This window comes from Salvelinus alpinus, chromosome 28 (assembly GCF_045679555.1).
Source record: "Salvelinus alpinus chromosome 28, SLU_Salpinus.1, whole genome shotgun sequence".
NCBI lineage: Eukaryota > Metazoa > Chordata > Actinopteri > Salmoniformes > Salmonidae > Salvelinus > Salvelinus alpinus.
In genome coordinates this window covers 40003078-40015211 of record NC_092113.1, presented here as the reverse complement: position 1 = coordinate 40015211, position 12134 = coordinate 40003078, and the positions used below count along the sequence as shown (strand labels likewise).

The following is a 12134-nucleotide window of genomic DNA, read 5'->3' as shown; positions in this document are numbered from 1 at the left end:
TGGAATACCAAATAGCCATAGAAAGAGATATTATGTTAATGTACAGTCAGGGTGGCCTAGTGGTTAGAGTGTTGGACTAGTAACTGAAAGGTTGCAAGTTCGAATCCCCGAGCTGACAAGGTACAAATCTGTCGTTCTACCCCTGAACAAGGCAGTTAACCCACTGTTTCTAGGTTATCATTATAAATAAGAATTTGTTCTTACCTGACTTGCCTAGTTAAATAAAGTTTAAATAAAATTGCCTGGCTTGGTGGTCGATGCTGTTATAAGGAGCCTTTTGGACCTAGACTTGGCGCTCTGGTACCGCTTGCCGTGCGGTAGTATAGAGAACAGTCTATGACTTGGGTGGCTGAAGTCTTTGACAATTTTTGGGGCCTTCCTCTGCCACCGGCTAGTATAGAGGTCCTGGATGGCAGGAAGCTTAGCCCCAGTGATGTACTGAGCCGTCTGCTCTACCCCCTGTAGTGCCTGCGGTCGGATGCCGAACAGTTGCCATACCAGGCGGGGATGCAACCAGTCTGGATGCTCTTGATGGTGCAGCTGTAGAACTTTTTGAGGATCTGGGGATCCATGCCAAATCTTTTCAGTCTCCCGAGGGGGAATAGGCATTGTCGTGCCCCCTTCACAACTGTCTTTATGTGTTTGGACCATGTTAGTTTGTTGGTGATTTGGACACTGAGGAACTTGAAGCTTTAATGAGAGCAAGGTTCTGGTGCCTCGTACATCTAAAAAGTTCTGGTGCCTCGTACATCTAAAGGTTCTGGTGCCTCGTACATCTAAAGGTTCTGGTGCCTCGTACATCTAAAGGTTCTGGTGCCTCGTACATCTAAAGGTTCTGGTGCCTCGTACATCTAAAGGTTCTGGTGCCTCGTACATCTAAAAGTTCTGGTGCCTCGTACATCGAAAGGTTCTGGTGCCTCGTACATCTAAAAAGTTCTGGTGCCTCGTACATCTAAAGGTTCTGGTGCCTCGTACATCTAAAGGTTCTGGTGACTCGTACATCTAAAGGTTCTGGTGCCTGGTACATCTAAAAGTTCTGGTGCCTCGTACATCTAAAGGTTCTGGTGCCTCGTACATCTAAAAGTTCTGGTGCCTCGTACATCTAAAGGTTCTGGTGCCTCGTACATCTAAAAGTTCTGGTGCCTCGTACATCTAAAGGTTCTGGTGCCTCGTACATCTAAAGGTTCTGGTGCCTCGTACATCTAAAGGTTCTGGTGCCTGGTACATCTAAAGGTTCTGGTGCCTCGTACATCTAAAGGTTCTGGTGCCTCGTACAGCTAAAGGTTCTGGTGCCTCGTACATCTAAAAGTTCTGGTGCCTCGTACATCTAGAATCTAATTTCAACACTGATACCACACATTAACTCTGTTGATAACAATGTTTATTCTGGAACCGATTCCTTTAAGTAACTTCTCTATGTCGGCCATTACCAGCAGTACTGAAGTTGTCATGCTTAGGGTTGGAAAATGATGGGAACTTTCAAAACTTTCCCTGGTTTTCCAGAAATCCTGATTGGAGGCTTCCGGATTTCCTGCTTATTCCTTCCTGATTCCGCTAATCCTCCAACCGGGATTTCGGGGAAAACAATGTAATTTATTGACAGTTACCAGAATTTTCCAACCCTAGTCATGCTGCAGTGCTGTGTTGCTCACACAGTACTGAATGTGTCGTTCTGCAGTGCTGTGCTGCTTACACAGTGTTTGACTATCAGCGTACGAGTAATTTAACACTGAGAGAAAGTAGCAATAAGCTGATACATTTGGCACATCCATACTGACTGGTCAAGAACGTTTGTCTTGCTCGTTTTGAAGTAATGTCCTGACATTTAGAATGTTTGCCTTCCAAATGGCACCGTCTTCCCTGTACAGCCCTATGGGCCCCGGTCAAAACAAGTGCATCATAAAGGGAATTAGATGCCATTTGTGATGCAGGCAAATGTCTCCAAATGTAACGTTTCCTACCTGTCTCGGTTCCTGTTAACGTTGCCTACCTGTCTCGGTTCCTGTTAACGTTGTCTACCTGTCTCTGTTCCTGTTAACGTTGTCTACCTGTCTCGGTTCCTGTTAACGTTGTCTACCTGTCTCGGTTCCTGTTAACGTTGCCTACCTGTCTCGGTTCCTGTTAACGTTGTCGACCTGTCTCGGTCCTGTTAACGTTGTCTACCTGTCTCGGTCCTGTTAACGTTGCCTACCTGTCTCGGTTCCTGTTAACGTTGTCTACCTGTCTCGGTTCCTGTTAACGTTGCCTACCTGTCTCGGTTCCTGTTAACGTTGTCGACCTGTCTCGGTCCTGTTAACGTTGTCTACCTGTCTCGGTCCTGTTAACGTTGCCTACCTGTCTCGGTTCCTGTTAACGTTGTCTACCTGTCTCGGTTCCTGTTAACGTTGTCTACCTGTCTCGGTTCCTGTTAACGTTGCCTACCTGTCTCGGTTCCTGTTAACGTTGTCTACCTGTCTCGGTTCCTGTTAACGTTGTCTACCTGTCTCGGTCCTGTTACCGTTGCCTACCTGTCTCGGTTCCTGTTAACGTTGCCTACCTGTCTCGGTTCCTGTTAACGTTGCCTACCTGTCTCGGTTCCTGTTAACGTTGTCTACCTGTCTCGCTTCCTGTTAACGTTGCCTACCTGTCTCGGTTCCTGTTAACGTTGCCTACCTGTTTCGGTTCCTGTTAACGTTGCCTACCTGTCTCGGTTCCTGTTAACGTTGCCTACCTGTCTCGGTTCCTGTTAACGTTGTCTACCTGTCTCGGTTCCTGTTAACGTTGTCTACCTGTCTCGGTTCCTGTTAACGTTGTCTACCTGTCTCGGTTCCTGTTAACGTTGTCTACCTGTCTCGGTTCCTGTTAACGTTGCCTACCTGTCTCGGTTCCTGTTAACGTTGTCTACCTGTCTCGGTCCTGTTACCGTTGCCTACCTGTCTCGGTCCTGTTACCGTTGCCTACCTGTCTCGGTTCCTGTTAACGTTGCCTACCTGTCTCGGTTCCTGTTAACGTTGCCTACCTGTCTTGGTTCCTGTTAACGTTGTCTACCTGTCTCGGTTCCTGTTAACGTTGTCTACCTGTCTCGGTTCCTGTTAACGTTGTCTACCTGTCTCGGTTCCTGTTAACGTTGCCTACCTGTCTCGGTTCCTGTTAACGTTGCCTACCTGTCTCGGTTCCTGTTAACGTTGCCTACCTGTCTCGGTTCCTGTTAACGTTGCCTACCTGTCTCGGTTCCTGTTAACGTTGCCTACCTGTCTCGGTCCTGTTAACGTTGTCTACCTGTCTCGGTTCCTGTTAACGTTGCCTACCTGTCTCGGTTCCTGTTAACGTTGCCTACCTGTCTCGGTTCCTGTTAACGTTGCCTACCTGTCTCGGTTCCTGTTAACGTTGCCTACCTGTCTCGGTTCCTGTTAACGTTGTCTACCTGTCTCGGTTCCTGTTAACGTTGCCTACCTGTCTCGGTTCCTGTTAACGTTGCCTACCTGTCTCGGTTCCTGTTAACGTTGTCTACCTGTCTCGGTTCCTGTTAACGTTGCCTACCTGTCTCGGTCCTGTTAACGTTGCCTACCTGTCTCGGTTCCTGTTAACGTTGCCTACCTGTCTCGGTTCCTGTTAACGTTGTCTACCTGTCTCGGTTCCTGTTAACGTTGTCTACCTGTCTCGGTTCCTGTTAACGTTGTCTACCTGTCTCGGTTCCTGTTAACGTTGCCTACCTGTCTCGGTTCCTGTTAACGTTGCCTACCTGTCTCGGTTCCTGTTAACGTTGCCTACCTGTCTCGGGTCTGTTGAGTTCTCAGGTCCTTGACATTTGGTCTTGTCTTCTCCATGTTTTGACGCTAAAAGAAAGACATTACATCTGCAAACACAATTCACCATCACTACTGTTATACTGTTCCTCTCACATGGATTCGTCTGGTTGGCAGCTTTGCCTATGTGCATCACGGCTGCATAGCCTAGTGTCCCCTGGACACTCAGTCAGGACACAGCAGCTGTAAAGGTCACGGTGTGGTCTTGAAGGTCGTAGAGTGAAGAGGGGGGTTTATCCGCCTGTCTGTTTTTCATAACACTAGTTGGGTCTAAGCCGTCATGCCTCTGTGGAACTCTGTGGAACGTAGACACAGGTGACGTTTGTGTGTGATGTGTTTTACGAGATAGCGAGAGATTTTAGTGTAATTCTGGTGGCCCTTCGTTGGCTGTGGAGGGATTATGGATTTACACTTCCTGTCCTGTCATGTTCTGGCCTGTTCTGTTCTGTCCTGTTTTGTCAGCGCCTGTTCTGTCAGGTCTTGTTTGGTCCTGCCATGTCCTGTTCTGTCATAAAATGTTCTCCCATGTCCTGTTCTGTCATGACCTGTTCTGGCATGTCCTGTCCTGCTCTGTCAATACCTGTCCTGTCATTTCTTGTTCTGTCAGGTCATGTTATGTTCTGTTCTTTCCTTTTTTGTCAATTCCTGTCATGATCTGTTCTGTCATGATCTGTTCTGTCATGTTCTGGCCTGTTCTGTCATGATCTGTTCTGTCATGTTCTGGCCTGTTCTGTCATGTCCTGTTCTGTCAAGTCCTGTCATGTCTTGTTCTGTCATGTCCTGTTCTGTCAAGTCCTGTCATGTCTTGTTCTGTCCTGTCCTGTTCTGTTCTGTCATGATCTGTTCTGTCATGTTCTGTTCTGTCATGATCTGTTCTGTCCTGACCTGTCATGTTCTGTCCTGTCCTGTCCAATGGTGTGGTGGTATTAGTGGTGGCACTTTAAGTGGTTTTAATGTTTTTCTTTACTTAGCCTGTTCTCTGCCGTTACACATTCCTCTATACTTAGCCTGTTCTCTGCCGTTACACATTCCTCTATACTTAGCCTGTTCTCTGCTGTTACACATTCCTCTATACTTAGCCTGTTCTCTGCTGTTACACATTCCTCTATACTTAGCCTGTTCTCTGCTGTTACACATTCCTCTATACTTAGCCTGTTCTCTGCTGTTACACATTCCTCTATACTTAGCCTGTTCTCTGCTGTTACACATTCCTCTATACTTAGCCTGTTCTCTGCCGTTACACATTCCTCTATACTTAGCCTGTTCTCTGCTGTTACACATTCCTCTATACTTAGCCTGTTCTCTGCCGTTACACATTCCTCTATACTTAGCCTGTTCTCTGCTGTTACACATTCCTCTATACTTAGCCTGTTCTCTGATGTTACACATTCCTCTATACTTAGCCTGTTCTCTGCCGTTACACATTCCTCTATACTTATCCTGTTCTCTGCCTTTACACATTCCTCTATACTTAGCCTGTTCTCTGCCGTTACACATTCCTATTGACATTCACTAGGGGATCACAGAGGCCAGGGGAGCCGAAGTCTGTGACCTGCTCAGCCATCTAAGAGACAGAAGGAGTATTTTTAGTTATAGGATAACTTAATGGGTATTGGACTGCAGTGTATGCTTATAGCCTGGTCCCAGATCAGTGTGTGCTGTATAACTGACTCCTATGGTCCCTGAGACAGAGGAGATATAGCTAAAAGATGATGATGGCTATAGGAATGGATGGCTGCCTATTGAGGCTTAGGCTATAGCCTGCTCCCAGGTCTTGTATATTACAGCACAGATCTGGGACCAGGTTAGGCAGGAGCATATATTGGCTATAAAAGGACAAACAGACCTGGGACCATGTTGGCTATAAAAGGACAAACAGACCTGGGACCATGTTGGCTATAAAAGGACAAACAGACCTGGGACCATGTTGGCTATAAAGAACAAACCGATTTGGAACCAGGCTAGGAGGTTCATGGAAACTAAGGTTTGATTCCCCCTCAATTAGGCTTGGGCGGTATACCGTATATAGTGTACACCGGGGTGTTTGAAAACAGCCACGGGATGGTTTTTCAATACTGTCAATACCGTAAAAAAAAATATTTCTTTGAGGTTTTTCAAAAAATTTGAATATTTTGTAGCTACTTTTTAAGTTACTACCTGCAGTCAACTTGTGCAATACGTTAGGAGGTAAAGCAGATCACGTTCTTCATTTCACCTGTCACATTATTTTACATTATGAAACTGACCTATCAGTCTGCTGATAGAATGCCTGTTGGTGAATTCTCATCCGAGTGGAGAAGTGCAACTAAAGAACAAAATGAGTCTGATGTTGAGACGATTACAATAAGATATTTCTTATGCGTTTTATCTTTTTTTCTTGCGCGAAAAAACCCGCAGAATTCCGCATTAACATGACCCCTTAAGTTCACCTTGCTAGTTATCTAAGTGGCTGAATTACTAATGTGATGGGGCATCATATTGTGTTAGCTTTCTGCCGTGTTTGAGAAGTTAAAGCCCTTTGGATGAGTTATCTGTTATCTTGATTTTCCCCCAAAAAAATCTGTTCTGGCCTGTCTGCACCTCCCCCATCTTCTCTGAGCAGAGCAGTCAGGCCTGTTGCCCTAGCGACTCCACACAGATCCAGAGTGTACACATGCTGCTCCAGAGCCAGAACTGTTGTTCCTTTAGACAAGCAAAAATGACATTCGGGAGCTACTACCTACAGTGCTTTCAGAAAGTATTCAGACCCCTTGGCTTTTTCCACATTTTGTTATGTTACAGCCTTATTCTAAAATGTATTAAATTGTTTTTTCCCCCTCATCAATCTACACACAATACCCCATCATGACATCACAATACCCCATCATGACAACATAATACGCCATCATGACATCACAATACCACATAATGACAAAGCAAAAACTGGTTTTTATAAATTTTTGCTAATTTATAAAAAATGTCAAACTGAAATATCATATTTACATAAGTATTCCGACTCTTTACGCAGTATTTTGTTGAAGCACATTTGGCAGCGATTACAGCCTAGAGTCTTCTTGGGTATGACGCTACAAGCTTGGCACACCTGTATTTGGGGAGTTTCTCCCATTCTTCTCTGCAGATCCTCTCAAACTCTGTCAGGTTGGATGGGGAGCGTTGCTGCACAGCTATTTTCAGGTCTATCCAGAGATGTCGATCGGGTTCAAGTCCGGGCTCTGGCTGGACCACTCAACGACATTCAGAGACTTGTCCCGAAGCCACTCCTGTGTTGTCTTGGCTGTGTGCTTAGGGTCGTTGTCCTGTTGGAAGGTGAACCTTCACCCCAGTCTGAGGTCCTGAGCGCTCTGGAGCAGGTTTTCATCAAGGATCTCTCTTGACTTTGCTTCATTCATCTTTCCCTCGATCCTGACTAGTCTCGCAGTCCCTGCCACTGAAAAACATCCCCACAGTATGATGCTGCCACCACCATGCTTCACCATAGGGATGGTGCCAGGTTTCCTCCAGACGTGATGCTTGGCATTCAGGCCAAAGAGTTCAATCTTGCTTTCATCAGACCAGAGAATCTTGTTTATCATGGTCTGAGAGTCCTTTAGGTGCCGTTTGGCAAACTCCAAGCGAGCTGTCATGTGGCTTTTACTGAGGCATGGCATCCATCTGGCCATTCTACCGCAGAGAACAGACCGTTGGGTTAAATGTCTTCCGCATTTAACCCAACCCCTCTGAATCATAGAGGTGCAGGAAATACAGGAAATGACGAGCTCGAGTAGATTAAGCAAGGCAGGACAAATAGTTTGTACTGTGTGTGTGTGTGTGTGTGTGTGTGTGTGTGTGTGTGTGTGTGTGTGTGTGTGTGTGTGGGGTTGTGTGCTGTGTGCAGGGGTGTCAAACAAATGGCCTGCGGCTCTAGCTAGCATGTAGTTGCCAAGGACGAGACCAAGACAGACAGAGGGAGAGACGAGGGATTGTTCAGGTTGGATAGTTTGGACACCCCCGCCTCCTACATGTTGGCCATTATACATTATATTAATCTCCACACAGAAACCTCCCCCTATCTGTCTGAGGTGTGTGTGTGTGTGTGTGTGTGTGTGTGTGTGTGTGTGTGTGTGTGTGTGTGTGTGTGTGTGTGTGTGTGTGTGTGTGTGTGTGTGTGTGTGTGTGTGTGTGTGTGTGTGTGTGTGTGTGTGTGTGTGTGTGTTCAGTAATAATAACCCAGTAGCAACATAACATCAGGGACACACAGACAGAGAAACACAGGACCATCCCTTAGACAGAGAAACAGAGGGTAAGAGGCAGAGATAGAGACTAAGAGCTGACCATGGAGAAGGACAGACAGGGAGCCATAACACATAGAAACCCACAGCATGGATATGGGCCAGGGCATCGGCACGGGATGGAGCAGGTAAGTAACCTACTCCATATGAAGTTACTTACCGTAATGACTCTTTATATCTAGAGCTATAGACTCAGTTATTCAATAGTTGAATTGTTTTAGTCCAGAATATGTCTGTACTCTGTTATCAGATACCTACTGGATATGACCTTTACATTTGTGTTCTTCTCTGTGCTGATTAGCTCTGGCTTTCACGCTCTCCTCTGGGTTTAATCGTTGGCCATCTCTTCAAGTTTGAAACTAAATTGAATTGTAGATGATTAGCTCGTGTTATAAGAGGCACAGATTTGATTGCAGATAGAATGTAGAGGTCAGGATTCTCTAATCCACTGTGATCAAGCTGTTGGAGTAGGGGTTATCGCCATAGAAACATGAGGTCACTATTTCCATGGTTATTACTCTGTAACAACTCTATGGTTTTGAGAGAGAGAGAGAACAGACAGACAGAGACAGACAGACAGAGACAGACAGACAGAGACACACAGAGAGACTGACTTCATGTTAGGGATGGCAGAACATTGAAATGCACCCTACCTAGATGCAAAGCAAACACCACATGCTTTTACACTAAAACGAGAGAGCCGTTATAGGCCACACATCCAGTCGCCAAAACAGCCACATACAGAGTTCTCGGCTCCATGCTGTTTTCTGTCTTTAAACACAGTTTGTAGTTAGGTTATGAAAGTTTAATGGATAGCTGTAGGCTACTAGCTTCTACTCTTGAAACTACTAACTAGGTATATAACTAACTAACCAACTCTTCTTATCACTAACAGGTCATCTTTACGAGTTTCAGCCATGGTTGTAAGTGTCAACACATGACATTTGTTTTCTATGTTTTGGGTTCGGTCTCTATAAAATATTGTCACTCAAAATACTGGTTTTGACTTCGGTACCTTTTTATAATGGCCATTTATAAAGTATGGATGACTCTGCAATGGCTGACCCTAAAACGCATTAGTGTGCTTGATACGTCAATGTAACCCATAATAGCCAAGTGACTGTAGTTAGTCTGCCTTATTGTCTGGGCAGTTATCTCTTACGTGTTGTGTCAACTCACCATCTCCACACATGTCGTTTTCAGTATAAACACAACCCAGGAACGTCTGAAATATAACAACAGACCGTACAGGAAGCGGACCCATCATGTATGGTTGGCCAGGGTTCAGGAGGTTGACACGTTGTGTTGAGTTGCGTACGTTTAATAGCTGAGGGACACATTTTAAAGAAGTAATGTCTGCAACTCTTGTTTAGGGATCAAACCTATAGACATCACATACACACACACACACACACACACACACACACACACACACACACACACACACACACACACACACACACACACACACACACACACACACACACACACACACAAACCTAGTGACACATACTTGTTGAAGTAGAGTTTTGGTGGACATTGGACAGTTCTGTTAACCTGGTGGAACCAGCCTGATCGCTGTCTTTACCATTCTGTTAACCTGGTGGAACCAGCACAGAGAGTGCAGAGACCTCGTAACATCAGAACAGAGAGTGTCTACATAGTAGAGGATTAGCAAAATCTCTTTAACTTTCAAACCCACTCAGTGGGAATGAATGAATGTTCAATGGGGTTGGTTTACCATTCACTTTGATAACAAGTTTATATACAGTAACAAGCTCTGATTTGGTCAAATACAATCTGATTATCTTTATATTTACTGAAGCTATAGCCTTGCGCTAACATGTGATTGTCATGTTATGATCAATATGATCCAATCACTATTTGATCAAGGTTTGTCACGTCTTCATATTGTATTAAAATGTCTCTTATCCATCCACTCTCCGCATTGTGACCAGATTAGCTGGTGTCTCCCTGTATGTCAATTATTTGCAAATTATTATTTCAAAATAAGATTTATTTATTTATTTTAGGTCAACCTGTCAATGATTTTAGGGGCCGGTATAATGATAAATATTATTTTTTAATTGAACCTTTATTTAACTAGGCAAGTTAGGCCAAACCCTAACCCGGACGACACTGGGCCAACTGAGTGCCACCCTATTGGACTCCCAATCACGGCCGGTTGTGATACAGCCTGGAATCGAACCACGTCTGTAATGACGCCTCTAGCACTGAGATGCAGTGCCACACAGTTAGACCTTCGGAGTTGGGCAGAAAGAGATCACAGTGTCTTTTTAATCGTCTACACCTTTGGGAGAGCCCTGGTCTAGGTTTCACAGCCAGCTGAAATGTTAGGTTGACTGGTTTTAATCGTCTACACCTTTGGGAGAGCCCTGGTCTAGGTTTCACAGCCAGCTGAAATGTTAGGTTGACTGGTTTTAATCGTCTACACCTTTGGGAGAGCCCTGGTCGAGGTTTCACAGCCAGCTGAAATGTTAGGTTGACTGGTTTTAATCGTCTACACCTTTAGGAGAGCCCTGGTCGAGGTTTCACAGCCAGCTGAAATGTTAGGTTGACTGGTTGGTTGGTTCCCATTAAATATTATAGCCATAGAACTCCATGGATCTGGTCCCCTCCTCATTAAACACTGTACCAGTTCTACATAAAAGCCCATAGTTGGGAATTCTATGTCACATACTCTATCTCTGACCCACCACGGGCTGACTGACTACAGTATCTCTGACCCACCACGGGCTGACTGACTACAGTATCTCTGACCCACTACAGGCTGACTGACTACAGTATCTCTGACCCACTACAGGCTGACTGACTACAGTATCTCTGACCCACTACAGGCTGACTGACTACAGTATCTCTGACCCACCACGGGCTGACTGACTACAGTATCTCTGACCCACTACAGGCTGACTGACTACAGTATCTCTGACCCACCACGGGCTAACTGACTATCTCTGAACCACCACGGGCTCACTGACTATCTCTGACCCACTACAGGCTGACTGACTACAGTATCTCTGACCCACTACAGGCTCACTGACTACAGTATCTCTGACCCAGCACGGGCTCACTGATTATCTCTGACCCACTACAGGCTCACTGACTACAGTATCTCTGACCCAGCACGGGCTCACTGATTATCTCTGACCCACTACAGGCTCACTGACTACAGTATCTCTGACCCAGCACGGGCTCACTGATTATCTCTGACCCACTACAGGCTCACTGACTACAGTATCTCTGACCCACTACAGGCTGACTGACTACAGTATCTCTGACCCACTACAGGCTCACTGACTACAGTATCTCTGACCCACTACAGGCTCACTGACTACAGTATCTCTGACCCACTACAGGCTCACTGATTATCTCTGACCCACTACAGGCTCACTGATTATCTCTGACCCACTACAGGCTCACTGACTACAGTATCTCTGACCCACTACAGGCTCACTGACTACAGTATCTCTGACCCACTACAGGCTCACTGACTACAGTATCTCTGATCCACTACAGGCTGACTGACTACAGTATCTCTGACCCACTACAGGCTGACTGACTACAGTATCTCTGACCCACTACAGGCTGACTGACTACAGTATATCTGATCCACTACAGGCTCACTGACTACAGTATCTCTGACCCAGCACGGGCTCACTGATTATCTCTGACCCACTACAGGCTGACTGACTACAGTATCTCTGACCCACTACAGGCTGACTGACTACAGTATATCTGACCCACTACAGGCTGACTGACTACAGTATCTCTGACCCACTACATGCTCACTGATTACCTCTGACCCACTACAGGCTGACTGACTACAGTATATCTGACCCACTACAGGCTGACTGACTACAGTATCTCTGACCCACTACAGGCTGACTGACTACAGTATCTCTGACCCACTACAGGCTCACTGACTACAGTATCTCTGACCCACTACAGGCTCACTGACTACAGTATCTCTGACCCACTACAGGCTCACTGACTACAGTATCTCTGACCCACTACAGGCTCACTGACTACAGTATCTCTGACCCACTACAGGCTCACTGAC

At 45.7% G+C, this 12134-nt stretch overlaps 1 protein-coding gene across 2 annotated transcripts in view; it reads left to right on the top strand.

Annotated features, from left to right (window-relative positions):
- Window positions 1-12134, top strand: part of ahcyl1 (adenosylhomocysteinase-like 1) — a 44110-nt gene that overhangs the window by 15270 nt on the left and 16706 nt on the right. Inside the window, exon 1 of one of the 2 annotated variants that reach the window (XM_071373125.1) lies at window positions 8034-8181. The exons of the other annotated variant lie outside the window; for it this stretch is intronic. Coding sequence (XP_071229226.1) covers window positions 8098-8181 — 84 coding nt within the window. The 5' untranslated portion in view covers window positions 8034-8097. Of the gene's footprint in view, window positions 1-8033; window positions 8182-12134 lie in introns of those variants that run through there. 2 annotated transcript variants of the gene reach the window in all.